This window comes from Cyprinodon tularosa, unplaced genomic scaffold (assembly GCF_016077235.1).
Source record: "Cyprinodon tularosa strain WSP-4 unplaced genomic scaffold, ASM1607723v1 ctg516, whole genome shotgun sequence".
Classification (NCBI taxonomy): Eukaryota; Metazoa; Chordata; class Actinopteri; order Cyprinodontiformes; family Cyprinodontidae; genus Cyprinodon; species Cyprinodon tularosa.
Genome location: NW_024039248.1, coordinates 122,904 through 140,516, shown reverse-complemented (window position 1 = coordinate 140,516; position 17,613 = coordinate 122,904). Strand labels below are relative to the sequence as shown.

Sequence of the window (17,613 nt, the reverse complement as noted above, 5' to 3'; positions counted from 1 at the left end):
AAATAAAAAATATACCCCAAAACATGAACTAAATCTACAAGAGGGTAAACTTTTATTGTAAATTATTGACTTTGCCATTATGTTTACCATTATTAAAAAGCAATCAGAGGATATATTGTTCATACATGTGGAAAAGGATGTGACATGAGCTCAGTAGGTTTCAAGGTAAAAAAAAACTAAACAAAAACACCGACCCTGTTGTCTTAAATGTTCTTCTTTAGAGCTGAAGGGTTAAAATGCAGCTTGAAGAACAGAGATTCCAGAAGATACTGGTTCCAGTAACATGAAACATACTAAAACTGTGGAAAAAACAGAACCGGTGAAAATTTTCATTTAATTTAAATTCCTCTACTCGTTTGCTATTTTTGAATTTCACACAATAAAAGTCAAACAACTAGTTAGTAAGACCGGTTCTTCAGCTGCAACATTCTGGTCTGAGTTTATTCTGCTACGCCGACAAATTCAAGTCGGATTTTCTTCCACGTATGAAGTCTGAGGAGTAACACGATTGTTAGCCAAGGCATTGAAACACATGAAGAAGACGGACGCGTTGTTCGCCAACAGGCTCCGCGGAGGCAGGTTTCGGTGGCTCAGATCAAATGGCACCTCTGAGGAACCGCGTCCAAAGCTGTGCGCTCTCTACTTCTGAAACTAACTCCATGTTGAATTAGCTCTACAGGTAAGCACGTTATTCCTACTTGTATCTAAAAGCCACTTTAGTGTTGAACTTACGGGCCGAGATCTTACGCGGCTTAAGACTGTGCACTAACCACGGTATCCAACCACTTCCTGTATACCAGAGCAAAGTTCTTCTGCTCCGGGTTACAGCTGCTGTTCAGTGTGCTGTTGATAAAGGTGTGTTCATTTTGGAGGCTGGGCAGAAGGCCTCCTCTCCTGAGACGCTTGCTGTCATGGTCGGGAAAGGAAACCCCGTCCACCTCCATCGGTACGCCAACGTGCCTACGCCTGTCCACACGGCTGTCTTCAAGGCTGGCACCCGTTTGCCGGCTGCCTGCCGGGTCGCTGGTACCCAGGAGGTTTAACTCGCTCTCTCTTCCGTCGCTGCAGGGATGCTGATCCTGCTTCCACTGGTGATACAAGTAGAAGACATGGCGCCTGGGAGAAAGGGAGGCGTTAAAACTGCATTTTATTACTGAAAAAATATTTTATAACCCGATAGAAACATATTATGCTCCAACTAAAAAGGGCCTGAATGTTTGTAAATTTAAATTCCTTTAACCTTTTAACCATCTGGAGATATTAATGAAAACATTACAAACATAAACGTATTAAAGCAAAAGTCCGGTCGGATTCAAAATACAAACTTCTGAAAGTACTTTAACTATGAAATTATTACATACTGTTCATTAATGATAAGTGTTTTTAATTCAGAGTAATTTTCATGTGAATGTGCTTTACTGGAGGCATCCATGTTTGTCAAAGAACACTACTGCCACCTACTGGTTTGTGACGTCACGGTGCGGTATCGGCTGTTGATCAAGTCCCAGTGCTGTATCTGGTGTTTGTCACAACGCGCTATTATCCAAGTCATCTTGAAAACATTCTTCTTCCAAATGTTGGCTACATATTACGGGTTTTTTCTCTGGCCAGAAGTTCGATGGCAAATCCTCCCTCTTCAAGTTGGCGATCCAACGACCAACCCGTCCGTGGAGGATCAGGAATCAGAAAGGTGGAATAACTCTTTTTTTTTCACTTTTACCCGATGTATTCCAGCATCCAGCTGCCATGCACGTGGGCATTGTCAGTTTCACTATAGCTCTGGTGAAGTTCAATGGTGAAGTCCTCTGGAAATCTTCAATAATTGTTGTTGATTGCAGATGTGTCTAGTAGTTCCCATTAGGGGTGTAAATAATAATCGTTTTGTATCACGTCCGCAAGAGAATCGATTCATGTTTTTTTTCCTCCGGTCTATTTTTATCCATTTGCTCCTGGGCGTAATTCTCCCTCCCGTGCTGCGGTGGCGCTAAACCTATTTTGCCCTCCTACCTCGCTTCCTGGTTATACTCTTACAGCAGTGTGTTGCAGTGAGCTTGATGCAGACATTTTTAAATTATGCTCAATATTGAAGCGTGGTCTGAGCTACACGCTGTGGGTCTAGATACGGCCGAGGCAGCGAGGAAGTGGGGGCGAGTTTAGTCCGACGACGGAGGGACATGAGGGCCAAAAAGAGCAGAGATCCAGGTGGAAAAAGGGTCCCAGCGTTCTTGTGCACCTCGCTCTTCTAGCGGGTCAAACTTCACGAGTTGTTTTCCGCAATTTCGGTCATAAAAACAAAACAAGCCGGCCTCCTGTCTGCGGCACTGTCTGCGGTCAGCTACAATTTGGGAGAGGAGCAGCGGATCGTCTGGAGCCGAGGTATTGCATTGCACTCATTGCACTGATTATGTGCAGTATTTCTGCAGTATTTTTTGATGCAACTTTTCTACTTCTGTTATTTGCTGTTGTTTCTAAAAAAAAAAAAAATGCATAACGATATTACAGCTTTCATTGATTTATTTCAAACTTGAAACTTTGTTTAGCCTGTAAGGTGTAAAAAAATAAATAAATAAAAATAAATAAATAAATAATTTACCGATTAATCGAATCGAATCATGGTGTATTCTTGAGTATCTAAAATAATCGAATCGTTGGGTCAGAAAATCGATACTGAATCGAATCGCCATGATGGATGTGATTTACACCCCTAGTTCCCATTGATTTAGCTTGTAAAGCGGGGAGAATGGCGCTAGGCTTACCGCACCGTGACGTCACTGCTGGAAGATGGCAGGAGGGAGGGGTTACTATATTTGGGCAAAAATGGCCGCTCCCAGACTCAGTGATCTATAGTTATGCTGCTATAGGCTTAGACTTTTGGAGGACATAGGGACCCCCATTTCATCATTCTGCTTCATTCTCTCTCTGTTCTCCTATTCTGCAGAATCTGTTAGTTCAATCTCTAACCTTCTGCTCTCTCTGCTTTTCCTCAGAGTAGCTTTGCCTCGTCTGTTCCTGTTTGGCTGTGACGTCATCCTGGAAAGAAACATCAGCTGTGCTGCTTCTATCAACACCCTTGTTTATAGATGTTGGAGATCGGCCGGTTTTCCAGTGTGGTCCTGTTTCTCTGACCGTGACTGAGTGGATGTGCTCTCTTCGTCCTCTGGCATGGGAGCTGCCTTGGAGCTCGTCTGCCTGGCTGTGTGTTTCCTGGACGGGGCCGCCTTTTACAGCTGCTTTTTGTATCTCTGCTTCTGTCTCCTTGAACCCCAGTCGGCCTCGGCAGATGGCCGCTCACACTGAGCCTGGTTCTGCTGGAGGTTTCTTCCTGTTAAAAGGGAGTTTTTCCTCTCCACTGTCGCTACAAGCATGCTTAGTGTGGGGGATTGTATTTGAGTCAATGAGTCAATGCAATCAACTGGTTTTCCTTAGATAGAAAACTTTGTATCAATTTGACTGTATGATCTGGTTGAACTGTAAAGTGCCTTGAGATGACATGTGTTGTGAATTTGGCGCTATATAAATAAACTGAATTGAATTGAATTGATTGTGATGAAAATTATTGTTTTTAATTTTTTTTTTTAACTGATTACGCTAAATTCATTGAATCACTGCAAACGTATTAGTTTTAGCTATAAATAAATGATCCATTGGTTATTCCTTGCTGACCGGAATTTTCCTTTAAAAGGGTAAATTTTATTCTGCTGCAGCAATAAAGACTAGAATAACCTCTCACCTGTGACTCCAGAGGGCTTCATGTCCAGGGAAGGATTCAATCAGCTCGGTGCAAAGTTCAATCTCCTGGTGAAAAAGCTGTAGGACAGCAGAGAGCCTATCCGCGCTGGCCGAATCAGCCAATGAGAGCTCACCGTTGGCCTGAGGACTGGCACTGCGGTGCTGGGCTGAACAGCAGGTTGTGCCAGTCGAATCAGATGACTGGCTCAGATCGCTGATTAACTCCTTGAGGAGGAACTGGCGGTAGTGAAAGCCACTGTGGTCAGACACGTGCATGGACACCCACCGATGCACAGATGACAGCTCATCGTGGAAAACCTGGGAAGAAATGATGCAGGAGAGGCAGATCAGCTGCTGAGTTTTACCACAGAAGCTTCAAACATTCAACAGCTGCAGGATCCGGCCCGAAATCGACAGACCAGACCATCAAATATTTATTTAAAATAAAGGAGTTCCTTTAGATCATTTATACATAAAGTTTGGAATTTGCTAGTCTTTTAGCTAGAATTTTCCAGCTCATATTCTCTACACCTCTGGGGGCGGGCTTTCCCCCTGATATGAGGAGCAAAAACAAATTTCTATTGGTCAGCTGGACGAGAATGGGACCAGGCAACACAGTTTGAAAAGAATGCCTATATATATATATATATATATATATATATATATATATATATATATATATATATATATATATATATATATATATAAAAATATATATAGACTGTGTGTTTTTTACAAGATTGGAGCAAATAATGGACCAAAATTCACTCCATACTTTTTAATGATTGTTTTATTTATCTCTGTGCATTAAAAATTTTGATTCACATATTTCAGTTGTTTTATTTTATTCAATAGGTCACTGTTTTGCTATATCTTACTAACAACTTTATTAATGTCTAAGAAAACATTGTTTTATTTATTCAGTCCATATTTAATACGGCTGGTGAATTAAATAATTCCCCACCAAGTGGATGGATAGTAATAATAATAATACATTTCAATTCAGCATATTGTTAAAAATATTTAGCCCTTGGGGTTATGGAAAGATCCTCTGGACCCAGGAAAAAAAAACTGTTTTTTCTTAAGATTTATATGAGATGTTTGAGTTTTAGATTAATTCATTCATCGATATCTTGCATCCCTAGTAAAAAGAAATGAAGAAGGACATACAGGAGGGAAGGAGGAAGGGAGCAAGGAAAGATAACGAAGAAGGAAGCAGGTGAAGCTCAAGGATGGACGTATACGACGGAAGGAGAAAAGAAGTACGGATCAAAGGAAGGAGGTAGACTGCTAGCAAGGAAGGTAAGGAAGCATTAGGAGGGTTGGAGTAAAAGAAAATATCAAAACAAGTCGATCCTCGAGGCCCGCTGACCTGCAGGTTTTAGAAGTGTCCCTGCCTCAGCACAGCTGATTCTGATGATTACAGTTCAGCAAAAGTCTGTTAATCAGCTATCAGTGGAACTCAGCTGTGCTGAAGCAGGGAAACCTGTAAAACCTGCAGGACAGCGACCCTCAGAGCCGACTTTGGACATGCCTGGTCTAAACGATGGGATGGAGAGGGAAGGAAACCCTGAGAACATCAGTGACTCCACAATATTTATCCAGGACACTGTCATCACATTCTAATTCAAAAAGAGGGATTGCTGAAAAGTCAATTCCTTGATGCAATCAGAAAATATTTCTTAAATAAAAAATCTTTACAAAATGAAAACATGACAATAAATCAGAAATTCTTGTTATCTCATCTCGTAAAAGGTAGTGAAAATAAAATGTCTAGTAAATTTGGACCACCCAGGTTTGTTTTCTGTCTCAGGTTTGATGTTAAAGATCAACCTAGAACTCTCTACGTTTCTAGATTAAACATTGATTTACAAGATTCGCTCCTGCATGTGGCGACAGTGGGGAGGAAAACTCCCCTTTAACAAGAAGAAAGCAGAACAACAACAGAGGTAAATGGGAGCGTATTTACCCTTAATTTGAGCAGATAAATAGGATGATTTAAAATGAAATTAGTATTTCTACTCTTAATATAAGATAGTTAGATAATATACACTTAAAATAAGAAAATGCAATTGTTTTTTCTTATTTTAAATGTATATTGTCTCCATTGGCAAATTGTCTCACCTCCTCAGGAAAAAAAAAAGACTTTAGATAAAAAATTTTAGAAGTGATGAACTCCTCTGGGCTGGATGATACCGTAAAATGAATTAGAGCTACATAAATAAACTGAATTAAATACATTCAATGTGATTCAGCTGCAGTTTAGAGAAATCTAATTTCCAAATCCGCTGTGATCTTTAAACCCAAAATCCCAACATTCATTTGGCTCCTGGACGAAACAAAAAAAATCAGCAAAATGATAAAAGCAAAGTTAACATCCAGGATGACCCTAAAGGCCTGGCCAATAAAATCCTCAATAAGAAAATAATGTTGCAGCTTTATAGCTGCGGCTTCATCTAATAATCCAACCTTTATGTCGCCCTTGGCCATGTGCTGCAGCACCCAGATGCGGTGGGACCAGGCGTTGTAATTACTAGGATAGCGGCAGGCAGCATCAGAGCACACCTTCATCTCCTGGTGGATTAACCTGTCCAGGTGATTATTTAAAAGATGGGTCCGTTCTGCATCAGGCGGCTCTGCTTCAACCTGCTGCTGAGCTTTGTGGACCACAGCAGACATCTGATGCAGGATGTGCTGAAGCACCCAGCGCCTGCAGAGAGAGACAGTGGAACAGTTTTATCAGCAGAGGGCTCAGAATTAGACATTCTTTTTGCACATACAGTGGTTGGTTTCTGTTATTTAGGTGGAGGATAAAGTCCTGCAGCTTCTACAGTTCAGTGGCAGCTCTGAAAAACCTGGGTAAGTACCTGGCTATCCACCTGAATGATTAACTAGACTGGTCTACGGCTCTCTAAGAGCAGAGGAGACTCTTCCGGCAGAGGAGTGCAGGGGGCGCTCCTTAGGACCTCCTATGACTCTGTTGTGGCATCAGCCATCTTCTATGGAGCTGTCTGTTGGAGCAGTGGCTTATCTGGAGCTGAGAGGAAGCGGCTGGATCAGCTGATCAGGAAGGCCAGCTCTGTGATTGGATGCCCTCTGGACTCAGAGATGAGGTGGGAAAAGACGGATCCTAACTAAATGAACATCTCTGTTGGATAATGCCCCACCTCCTCCCATGCATGGAGCTGGTGCTGAACTGGAGAGCTCCTTCAGTGGCAGACTTCTGCACCCTAAATGCACCAGGGAGCGTTATCACAGATCCTTCCTCCCAGCAGCTGGAAGAGTCTAGAACCACCACTGTTCCCAACAACCTCAATAAGTAATTAGATGAGTCAATAAGATGGTCGTGAGACCATCCTGATCTCGCAAGCTTTCAAGGTTTCACTCGCAGATCAGTCTGGAGACTCTCCGTTAAAGAAAATTTGGAGCCGTTCACCAAACGAACGTCCAATCAGCGTTGGCTTTGAGGCGGGTTGAGGTGTGACGCAACGAGAAGCGCGACAGCTCAGTCTAAAGAACATGGCGGCTTCAGCCGATGAAACTAGCGTTAGCGTGGCTATCGAGCAAGTTTTATCGGAATTACAGAGTATTTCTTCACTGAAAGAAGAGCAAAACACTGCTCTGGAGGCTTTTCTCAGAGGAAAATATGTTTTTGCTCTTCTCCCGACTGGTTTCGGCAAGAGTTTGATCTATCAATTGGCTCCTCTTCGTCGTCGCTCTGTTAGTACGTCATATGCTTCGTTGATCTGATTGGTTTATTTGGCCCGTCTATCACCAACATAGGCCAATCAGCTAACCAGTATTTTCGCCCCTTCCCAAAATTACTTCAACGGAAGGTTTCCAGATGGATATGCGGAGCAAATCCATCTGGCGGAGTCAGGTTAATAAGTAATATCCATTACTGTAAAAATGTCCATAGCTGAATATTTATTATCTATACTTCAGTACGGTATTTATATTGTAAAATGACTGTAGAGTACAGTATTTTATTTGTTTATTTTTTAACTCAACAGCATATTCTATTATTTTTATTTACTTTTAAGGTCCACACTTGTGTGATCACTTTACCTGTAATGCTGCTGTAACAACCCTTTTTCGCTATCCCTATATGGGATTTTCTATTCTATTCTATTCTAAAAACATAACCTGTGTGTGGTTTGAACCTACATAACCTACACTATATTGCCAAAAGTATTTGCTCACCTGCCTTGACTCACATATGAGCTTAAGTGACATCCCGTTCCTAATCCATAGGGTTCAATATGACGTCGGTCCACCCTTTGCAGCTAGAACAGCTTCAACTCTTCTGGGAAGGCTGTCCACAAGGTTTAGGAGTGTGTTTATGGGAATTTTTGACCATTCTTCCAGAAGCGCATTTGTGAGGTCGCACACTGATGTTGGACGAGAAGGCCTGGCTCTCAGTCTCCGCTCTAATTCATCCCAAAGGTGTTCTATCGGGTTGAGGTCAGGACTCTGTGCAGGCCAGTCAAGTTCATCCACACCAGACTCTGTCATCCATGTCTTTATGGACCTTGCTTTGTGCACTGGTGCACAGTCATGTTGGAAGAGGAAGGGGCCAGCTCCAAACTGTTCCCACAAAGTTGGGAGCATGGAATTGTCCAAAATGTCTTGGGATGCTGAAGCATTCAGAGTTCCTTTCACTGGAACTAAGGGGCCAAGCCCAGCTCCTGAAAAACAACCCCACACCATAATCCCCCCTCCACCAAACTTTACACTTGGCACAATGCAGTCAGACAAGTACCGTTCTCCTGGCAACCGCCAAACCCAGACCCGTCCATCAGATTGCCAGATGGAGAAGCGCGATTCGTCACTCCAGAGAACGCGTCTCCACTGCTCTAGAGTCCAGTGGCGGCGTGCTTTACACCACCGCATCCGACACTTTGCATTGCACTTGGTGATGTATGGCTTGGATGCAGCTGCTCGACCATGAAACCCATTCCATGAAGCTCTCTGCGCACTGTTCTTGAGCTAATCTGAAGGCCACATGAAGTTTGGAGGTCTGTAGTGATTGACTCTGCAGAAAGTTGGCGACCTCTTCGCACTATGCGCTTCAGCATCCGCTGACCCCGCTCCGTCAGTTTACGTGGCCTACCACTTCGTGGCTGAGTTGCTGTCGTTCCCAAACACTTCCATTTTCTTATAATACAGCTGACAGTTGACTGTGGAATATTTAGGAGCGAGGAAATTTCACGACTGGATTTGTTGCACAGGTGGCATCCTATCACAGTTCCACGCTGGAATTCACTGAGCTCCTGAGAGCGACCCATTCTTTCACAAATGTTTGTAAAAACAGTCTGCATGCCTAGGTGCTTGAATTTATACACCTGTGGCCATGGAAGTGATTGGAACACCTGATTCCAATAATTTGGATGGGTGAGCAAATACTTTTGGCAATATAGTGTATTTCTATACCAGCATCTAGTAAAAATCTTGTTTATTCACAATCTGTATGAAAATCTGTCCAACTGTTTTTCATCTTGAGACGAGCGGAAATAGCAGCCTCAGCTAATAGGTGCAGCTGTTCACTCCTTCATTACTGCATTTAGCTGCTCTGCTTTAACATTAGCTGAGGTCAGCTTTTTTTTAAAAATCAATGTCCTTCATGTGCAGTAGAGGAAGCAGTGATGTCACAAGCAGCGACCGTGATCTTACAATCTTTCATTTCCATCCTAACCTCAGCCAGTTCATTAACAACACAATCTTTTCTAGAGGGTTGAAAATAAAGACTACTCTCTGCATCATTGCCTGCCATGATTGTCAGGTTTTCTTCCCACTTCTGCGTAGAAAGACGCAGACTAGTGACCTTTGTCGAGTGTTACTGATGTACAGGTCAGATGAATGCAGGTCGCACTTGAAAAGATCAGATTGATAACGGGTTCAGGACCAAACAGCCAAGTGTTCTGGGTCACATTGGGAAAAAAATCAGATCTCTGTTGTTTAGACTGTCATGAAAAGAGCAGATCCAGGTCGCATATGGGCAGAAGAAAGAAAAAGAACGTGTGAACGTAGCCTAAGATTATTATTATTTTTTTATCCTTAAAGAAAATTAAATGTATGAAAATGTTTCCATAAATCAGAGCTTTTAATAAACCAGGCTGTGCTGTTTGGCATGATGCCATTTCAGCTGAATTCAGCTATAAGGTTTGTGAACAGTTGGAAAAATTGACCATTTAATTTGATTTATAGATTATGAAAAAAAACTTTAGGATTTCAAAAATATTGCATCATTTCTTTAAAGAAAATCTGTGGGCATACTTTAAAAAAAATCCAGATATATGTGGGAATCCTTTCATACATTATTGGTTTGGAATAACTCAGGCTAAAAGCATCTCCAGTGCTCCCTGCATCTGAAGGAGGAACCTCAAAGTTTCCAAACCTGAGTGAAGTTGGCCCCCCCACCTCCTTCAAATCAGACAAAATTAATGTCAAACGTTTGTGCAGCAAAAATTTTCATTTGTGCCGCTATCATTTTAAAGATATAAAGAAATATTTCTAGAGGTCATCAAAGGTCAACCAGCCCCCCCACCTTCTTCAAATCAGATGAAATGGGTGTCAATTAACTCAGCTCAGTTTGTGCAGCAAAAATTGTCCTTTGTGCTGCTTTGGCTTTGAAGATATTAATGAAAATGTAAAGGTCAAAAGGTCAACCAGCCCCCCCACCTTCTTCAAATTAGACAAAATTGGTGTCAAACGTTTGTGCTACGTTTGTGCCGCTTTCATTTTAAAGATATAAAGAGATGTTTCTAGAGGTCATCAAAGGTCAACCAGCCCCCCCCCCCCCCACTTTCTTCAAATCTTCCAATCCAAAGCAGCACAAACAAAAATGTGTGCTGCACAAACCAGCACAAACGGAGCTGAGTTAATTGACACCCATTTCGTCTAATTTGAAGAAGGTGGGGGGGCTGGTTGACCTTTGATGACCTCTAGAAATATTTCTTTATATCTTTAAAATGATAGCGGCACAAACGAAAATTATTGCTGCACAAACGTTGGACACTAATTTTGTCTAATTTTAAGAAGGTGGGGGGGCTGGTTGACCTTTTGACCTTTACATTTTCATTAATATCTTCAAATCCAAAGCAGCACAAACGAAAATTTTTGCTGCACAAACGTTTGACACTAATTTTGTCTGATTTGAAGAAGGTGGGCGGCCAACTTCACTCAGGTAGTTTCCAAACAGTGCTGGGAACGTTGGGAGTCCTCTCTGCCCCATTTGGTTTAAAAGACGCCATCTTTGTTTGGTACATTCCCAGAATTGATAATTCCCTGTTTCCCACTGGTTACTAAACCCTTGATGTCATACAGCACTGCTTTGTTCCACTAAAGGCCCACCTGTGGATCCACGTCTCAGGGCTTTTGGGGAATTTGGTGAGAGCCAGCTTGCTCAGGTAGAGGTCCCTTTCTGGGTTGAGAGCACCACACTGCAGCAGCTCTTTTCTGTAACAGCAAACATCATCATCATCATCATCATCATCATCATCATCATCATCATCATCATCATCATCATCCCTTGAGCCACGTTCAAACCAGAAGCATCAGAACAGAGAGAAGAAATTCAACAAGAACTTTATAACCAATTTGAAAAAACAAGCATTTTTTTTCAATAACCATTAACAGATTTAAACAATTTAAGGAGCTTCAAACGTCTACCCTGCAGAAACATTTAGGTGTCATTGGTTTCTCATGGAATGGTTTGTTATGGAGTCATTTTTGTTCCACTGTTGTGTTTAAATCCTGAAATGAAACATTAAAAAACTTCTTAATCAAAAGTAGGATTTAAGAGTAACTTGTTTTTTATGATTTATTTTTTTATCGTTTTATTTCCAAACCTTTTTGAACATTTTTTTTAAGATTTCATTTCATTTTAATTCTGTTTTTCAGCTTTAGTTTAATGAAATGCATTGATTGTGTTTTACAGCCTCAACCAACAAACAAACATCTTGTTGCTACAGTAGGACCAATGCTGACCAATAGAAATGCATCGTTGCTCCTCCCTCCAGAGGAAAGCCCGCCCCCAGAGATAAAGAATATGGAGTCTGTAGAGTAAATCTGGGGGGAAAAAAGCCAGTTCATAAAAATCTGAAATTTTTTTTTTGAAAAAAGTATTAAATGAAAAAATTAAAACAAATGTAAAAATATGAAAGACAGAATAATTTTTTGTATAAAATTAGAGAAACCAGAAAAGTTACTCTTAAAACCTTTTTGAATTAAGAAGCTCTCAAATGTTACTTTTCAAATTTCCATTTACAAATTAGAAATCTGCATGTTCCTCTGCATGTTCCTAGCGTGTGCGCGTTCTCTCTGGGAACTCCAGCTCCCTCCCACATTCCAAAAACACGACTGTTTACACCGGAAGCAAATCGAGAAGCAGAAGCTTTCTATGCAAAGTCAAAGGTTGATATGCATCAAGCTGCATCAAAAGGTTGCAGCATGTTTGGAGGATCTGAAGCAGCGTCTCATGAGCTTCTGAGGCGTGTGACGCGCTTCAATAGCATCAGCTGCTGGAGTTGGAAAAATTGAATTTTTGCTGCTGGACGCGCCACATCAACCAATCAGAGAAGCTGATCTGGGAGCTGGCAGGGAGTCAGACACAGCACTGCTGATGCAGAGCGCTATGATCACTCCTCTGAAACAGTTTATTAACGTCTAAATTAACTTAACATGTCGAAACCTGCCGGCAGAATATGTTCACTTTTATTATCCTGGTTCCTGCAGTTTGGACCACATACCTGACAAACACTAAAATGTAGTTCCAGCCGCCACCAACAGTAGGGCAAAACCCCCAAGAGGCGAGCGGGCCTGAGGCAGCTGCTGCTGGGGATTCCCAGTGACAGCGCAGCGCCGGTATGTGGAGGTCTGAGCAGCTCCAAATAATCTTTGAAGGCAGGATGGTAATCTGGATGAACTGACTGCACAGACCATGTTTTCAGGTGGATTTTCTCACTTAAAAACATATTCAGACTACTTTTTACCCACTGATCACAGCAAACATAGCAAAGCTGCTCTCTGCCATTGAATACAGGAGCAGCAGAAGCATCAGACCCATCTGGATGCACTTTACTGGATGCGCTTCAGGAGTATTAAAGATGCTCTTGAGGCGCATCTGATCTTAATGTGGACAAGCGTAAAAAATAAAGCAGCAGGCGCTTTTTTGCTGCTGAAATCATGTTCGGTGTGAACGTAGCATTAGGCTCAAAAGGCCCCTTGTTGGTGAGGGTGTGTGTGCATGGCTGCATGTCCCTGCCCTGTGATAGATGGGCGACCTGTCCAGAGACGACTTTTTTTTTTTTTCCACCCACAGCCTGCAGGAGAAAGAAATCTGCCCAACCATGACCCTGATGGACAGGTGGAAGAAGATGGATAGATGAACGTTTTTCTTTTTTCCTTGTAAAAATAATGGAACAAAATTTTCTTCCACAGTTTCTTCAAGAGGTAAAGACAGTTATAAAATGTGTTAGTTGAAATTTTCCTTTACCTGACATTCCAGGCTGTGGTGAAATCTGGATTGAGCAGCAAAAGCGTGCAAGTAATATCCACTAGAGCTGTAGGACACAAAACACACACTTTGCCTCAGCAGTGCAACAACAAACAAGACAAATAGGAAAATCCTAATAAAAAAAAAACCTATATAGTCCAGAGATTCATTAAAAGCTGAACTGATTGATGATTAAAGAATAATTCAGACAAAAGCTTCATTTTAAACCGGAAATAAATCCAATTATATGATGAAGGAACCAACATCCCACTGCTTGTCTCATCACAGCCCAGCTGCCCTGATAAACAACATGATGGGAAAGCACCATTAATACACACAGATACCTTCTCTGTCTAGCCAGTGTTTCCGTTGGCGGTAGAGCAGCAGCTTGTTGTGGACATACGGCAGCAGAAACTTGACGCACCAGCTCTCAACGCCCAGCTTATTCTCCACCAACACGATGGGGCTGCGGTTGTAGCGTGCCTCCGGACACTGGATGAGGCCAATTTCATCACTAAAAACAGACCGATAACAAGCATCAGGACTGGGGGCAGAGTTTGCATTATTTAGTCAGTAACAGAAAACTTTTCTACAGATATAACATGCATCCACATGTCTTTCATCCTGCATTGACTGCTGGCATAAAAAAGCCATATTTTCTCTGCTTATTAATTAAAACTAAAATCACTAAGAATAAAAAATGTAGCTACAAAACAATATTGTCTTGTTTAGTTACAAATTACATATGACATTATATTACATTTTTATGAAAATGCTTTTTTATTATTCACCGTTATGTTTGGGGAAAAACTGTGATGTTGCTGCTAATATGAATGCAGAGAAAAGGGAATTTTTAAAAGGAAAAGTATCCTTTCAGGGCAGTTTTAGCTTTTAACAGTGAAAAATATAATTAAATTATTTATTTCTATAGTGCCAATTCACAACAGATGTCATCTCAATGCACTTTACAGTTTAACAGATCATCCAGCCAAATGATTCAAAGTTTTCTATCTAAGGAAAACCAGTTGATTGCATCGACTCAAAGGCAATCCCTAACAATAAGCATGCTTGTAGCGACAGTGGAGAGGAAAAACTCCCTTTTAACAGGAAGAAACCTCCAGCTGAACCAGGCTCAGTGTGAGCGGCCATCTGCTGAGGCCCACTGGGGTTCAAGGAGACAGAAGCAGAGATACAAAAAGCGGCTGTAAAAGGCGGCCCCGTCCAGGAAACACACAGCCAGGCAGACGAGCTCCGAGCTTAAGCTTTGTAAGAAGAACTTTACAACCTTATATCAGAAACAAATAAAACCAATTTCAATCATAAAAATTCTTAAAGAACAAATATCTAAAATAGCTTTTAGAGGATGTTTGAAAAAAATGTAGTAAACAATTTTCAAACTGAACATTTCTTGGAATATATGCTTAGTGCTACACGTCAAGAAAATTTTCATTGGTAAACAGCTACTGCGCATGCGCAGCTCCTGGATGTTTTTAAAGCGGTTCAGGCACAGACAGCTGACTTTATTCCCCCTCCCTCCCACCCAGAGAGGGCATGTCGTCAGACCACAAGCGCACATTTACGGTTAAATCTCTGGAACATCTGAAATGATTCAATATTAAGTATTCAGATAAATATGCCATGGCATTGATGAAAACCACGACACAACAAATATCCACATTCTTCTCCTGAAAATGGAACTAAATTGAGTTGAACTGAAACTTGTTTGCTGTTGGTGAATATTTTAAGAGCCTTTCTGTGATTTTCTGGATTAAAACGGACGCAGGAAGCAGCCTTAGTGCCCATTAACAGCGGATTTTAGGGAAATTGTAGCAAATGTTTGCGGTAAATAGTGACCAATGCAGAACATTAAGAGGTCTGCTTCCCTTAACACGCCTTTCCATCATACATCTATATTCTGTTATTATGGTCAGCAATGTTTCATAGAAAGATGTCTCTACGTGGAGAAACAAAAACTAAACAGGATGGTCAAACACTGAAGTTTCTATGTGCAGCTTCCAGCCGCTGGTAGGACGTCTGATCCGGGATGTTGTGACGTCACCGTTCACTATTTCCCCACAAAACGGCCGATGGCGTCTAAAGTCAAACACACTTACATGTTAGGATGCCTTTTAAAAGCGCTGCTGATGTCTTTGACAACTCTCTGCACCAAAACGTCAACCTCCTCCTTCGACTCCGCCATTTTTATGTCGCCGGGTGACAGATTTACTTCCGGATTAACACATAAACACTACAGAAGCCCGAGAGGGTGAAAAGAAACGAAACCAGTTGCGTTATTTAAGATATAAACACAATAAAAACACAATTTATTGTATTTGTATTAATGTCTTAAGTAATATTTGACATTTAACAGAAGGAGCTGGTAAATGGACAGATGACATTGTAGGTTAATAGTTTGATTAAATATGTGTATTATTTCCCACTGGTTTGGGTAGATATGTTAACGTATTTAAATATTTTTTGTCTGGTAATATATATATATATATATATATATATATATATATATATATATATATATATATATATATATATATATATATATATATATATATATAGTAAATACTAAACATATATATATATATATATATATATATATATATATATATATATATATATATATATATATATATATATATATATATATATATATGTTTAGTATTTACTTTTAGGAGGTTTTGGTTGCTTTTCAAGGACAGGTTACTGAAATTAACTTGTAATTACTGACGAATAAACGTTCTTGTTCTTAATCCCTTTTAAAATTGAATTGCTGTCATTACTCTTGTTGTTCTTCTTTGAATTTTACAATTTTTGCTTTTCCTTTTTCTGCTTATTTGTTTATCTAATTTTCTTTTGTTTTGTTTTTTTACCCTCATTTCTTAAATGAATATCTAAATGTGTAATAATATTGTTCAGCCTTGCTCTGATAAAAGCAATGCCAGAATGAGCAGAATAGATGTAGATCAATCAGATGCTGTACTCTTAAAGCAGAACCTCCAGATGGAGCAGAAAGATGATTTTAACATACATTCTTTACTTGAAATTACAGGTTTTTAAAATGACAGCCAAAGTTAAATGTCAGTAAGTTACAAAACAGTTATAATATCTACAGAATCATTATTAGTGTATTTTATTTTATTTATATTTACCTAGCCTAATAATATCAGACCTTTAACAAACAAAGATAAAAAAACAGACCTGCAGCCTATAGTGATTCAAAACACCACAAAAACCTGACAAAAAGTCACATATGTGTACCAAAAACTGAATATATGAAATCAAAGTCTGCATACATATGAGGAAAATCTCAATTTACAAAAAACATCTCAGTAAGATATATATGGAATAAAAGTGTTACAGTTTTTCTTAAATGTTAAAACATAAAATATGTACTTTAAGCAGAATGACCACAACATGTAACTCATTCACCAACCCAGCTCCACTGAACTACAAACATCTCCAGCTGTCCTCTCTAGATGTGCTTCTTAAACACACTTAACAAACAGAATGAACGTCTGAATATATAGAATGAAATTCACAATATAAGGAATAAAAGTCTTATTGTATAGATTCAAGTCTCATTATATAGAATGAAAGTCTGAACAGTAGGAATGGAATCTGAATTAATGTATAAGTATATTGAAAAATAAGAGTCTGAATACACAGAATAAAATCTGAATATGTTTATATATGTGGGGGTGGGGGGCAGATGAAATTCAAGGACTACAATGGCAGAGGACACAGTCTGAAGCTGCATAAAAACTCTGATTTCACCCCTTGCTAGCAGGCAGTAGTTTGTTGCTACTAAAGTACAAAAAGATAATCAAATAATCAGTCAGAATTCAGAGTATAACGGATCATAGAGGAAACATCAGAACAAACGAATGAGCACAAAGATGACCAAGTAGCTGTCCTGCAAAACTCTTCCTCTCTCATCCCTCTGTGTGCTGCTCTGGAGGAAATCCTCTCTGTGTTGCAAGTTCTGAACTTCTAATGATGATTAAATTAAAAAAGCAAAACAAAGCCTCTGATAAGCAGTGTAAAAGGCCCTGAGCGGAGAGATGCTGTCCTACCGTTATCTCCATAAAGCACAAACTGATGCCTGGTGTGACACTGTGTAGCCATGCGTGCCTCATAAGGAAGCAGGTTGGTCTGACAGGATGGGAGCCATAAATAAAGCTTCAATGCTTTGGGTTTGAAGCAGGGCTGGGGAGGTATGACTGTGCTGACGTTGTCTTATAATCTCTGACAGAAATGAGCCACCTGATATACAGATAAATCACTCACTCTTCTAGTGGGTGTCAACCCTAAGCGCCTGATCCATTTCCAGGAGCTTTAGAGCAAGCATGGTGGGAAGAACAACATAGCGTCTG

At 40.4% G+C, this 17,613-nt stretch overlaps 1 protein-coding gene across 1 annotated transcript; it reads right to left on the bottom strand.

The window, feature by feature from the left end:
* Window positions 1-29: 29 nt before the first annotated feature.
* Window positions 30-15,459, bottom strand: ptar1 (protein prenyltransferase alpha subunit repeat containing 1). Its single transcript, XM_038303680.1, has 7 exons — window positions 15,340-15,459; window positions 13,570-13,739; window positions 13,226-13,292; window positions 11,083-11,187; window positions 6,199-6,439; window positions 3,731-4,047; window positions 30-1,116 (listed from the first exon to the last, which is right to left on the bottom strand). The coding sequence occupies exons 1-7, from the start codon at window positions 15,423-15,425 to the stop codon at window positions 753-755; spliced, it is 1,350 nt and encodes a 449-aa protein (XP_038159608.1). The 5' UTR covers window positions 15,426-15,459; the 3' UTR covers window positions 30-752.
* Between the last annotated feature and the right edge of the window lie 2,154 nt (window positions 15,460-17,613).

Excerpts from the sequence above, each read along its gene's own strand:
- ptar1 (XM_038303680.1), bottom strand. The coding sequence starts at position 15,425 with ATGGCGGAGTCGAAGGAGGAGGTTGACGTTTTGGTGCAGAGAGTTGTC. Across the intron at positions 13,293-13,569 it reads ACACTGGCTAGACAGAGAAG|CTCTAGTGGATATTACTTGC; the intron begins GTATCTGTGTGT and ends TGTGTCCTACAG. Across the intron at positions 6,440-11,082 it reads CCTGAGACGTGGATCCACAG|GCGCTGGGTGCTTCAGCACA; the intron begins GTGGGCCTTTAG and ends CTCTCTCTGCAG.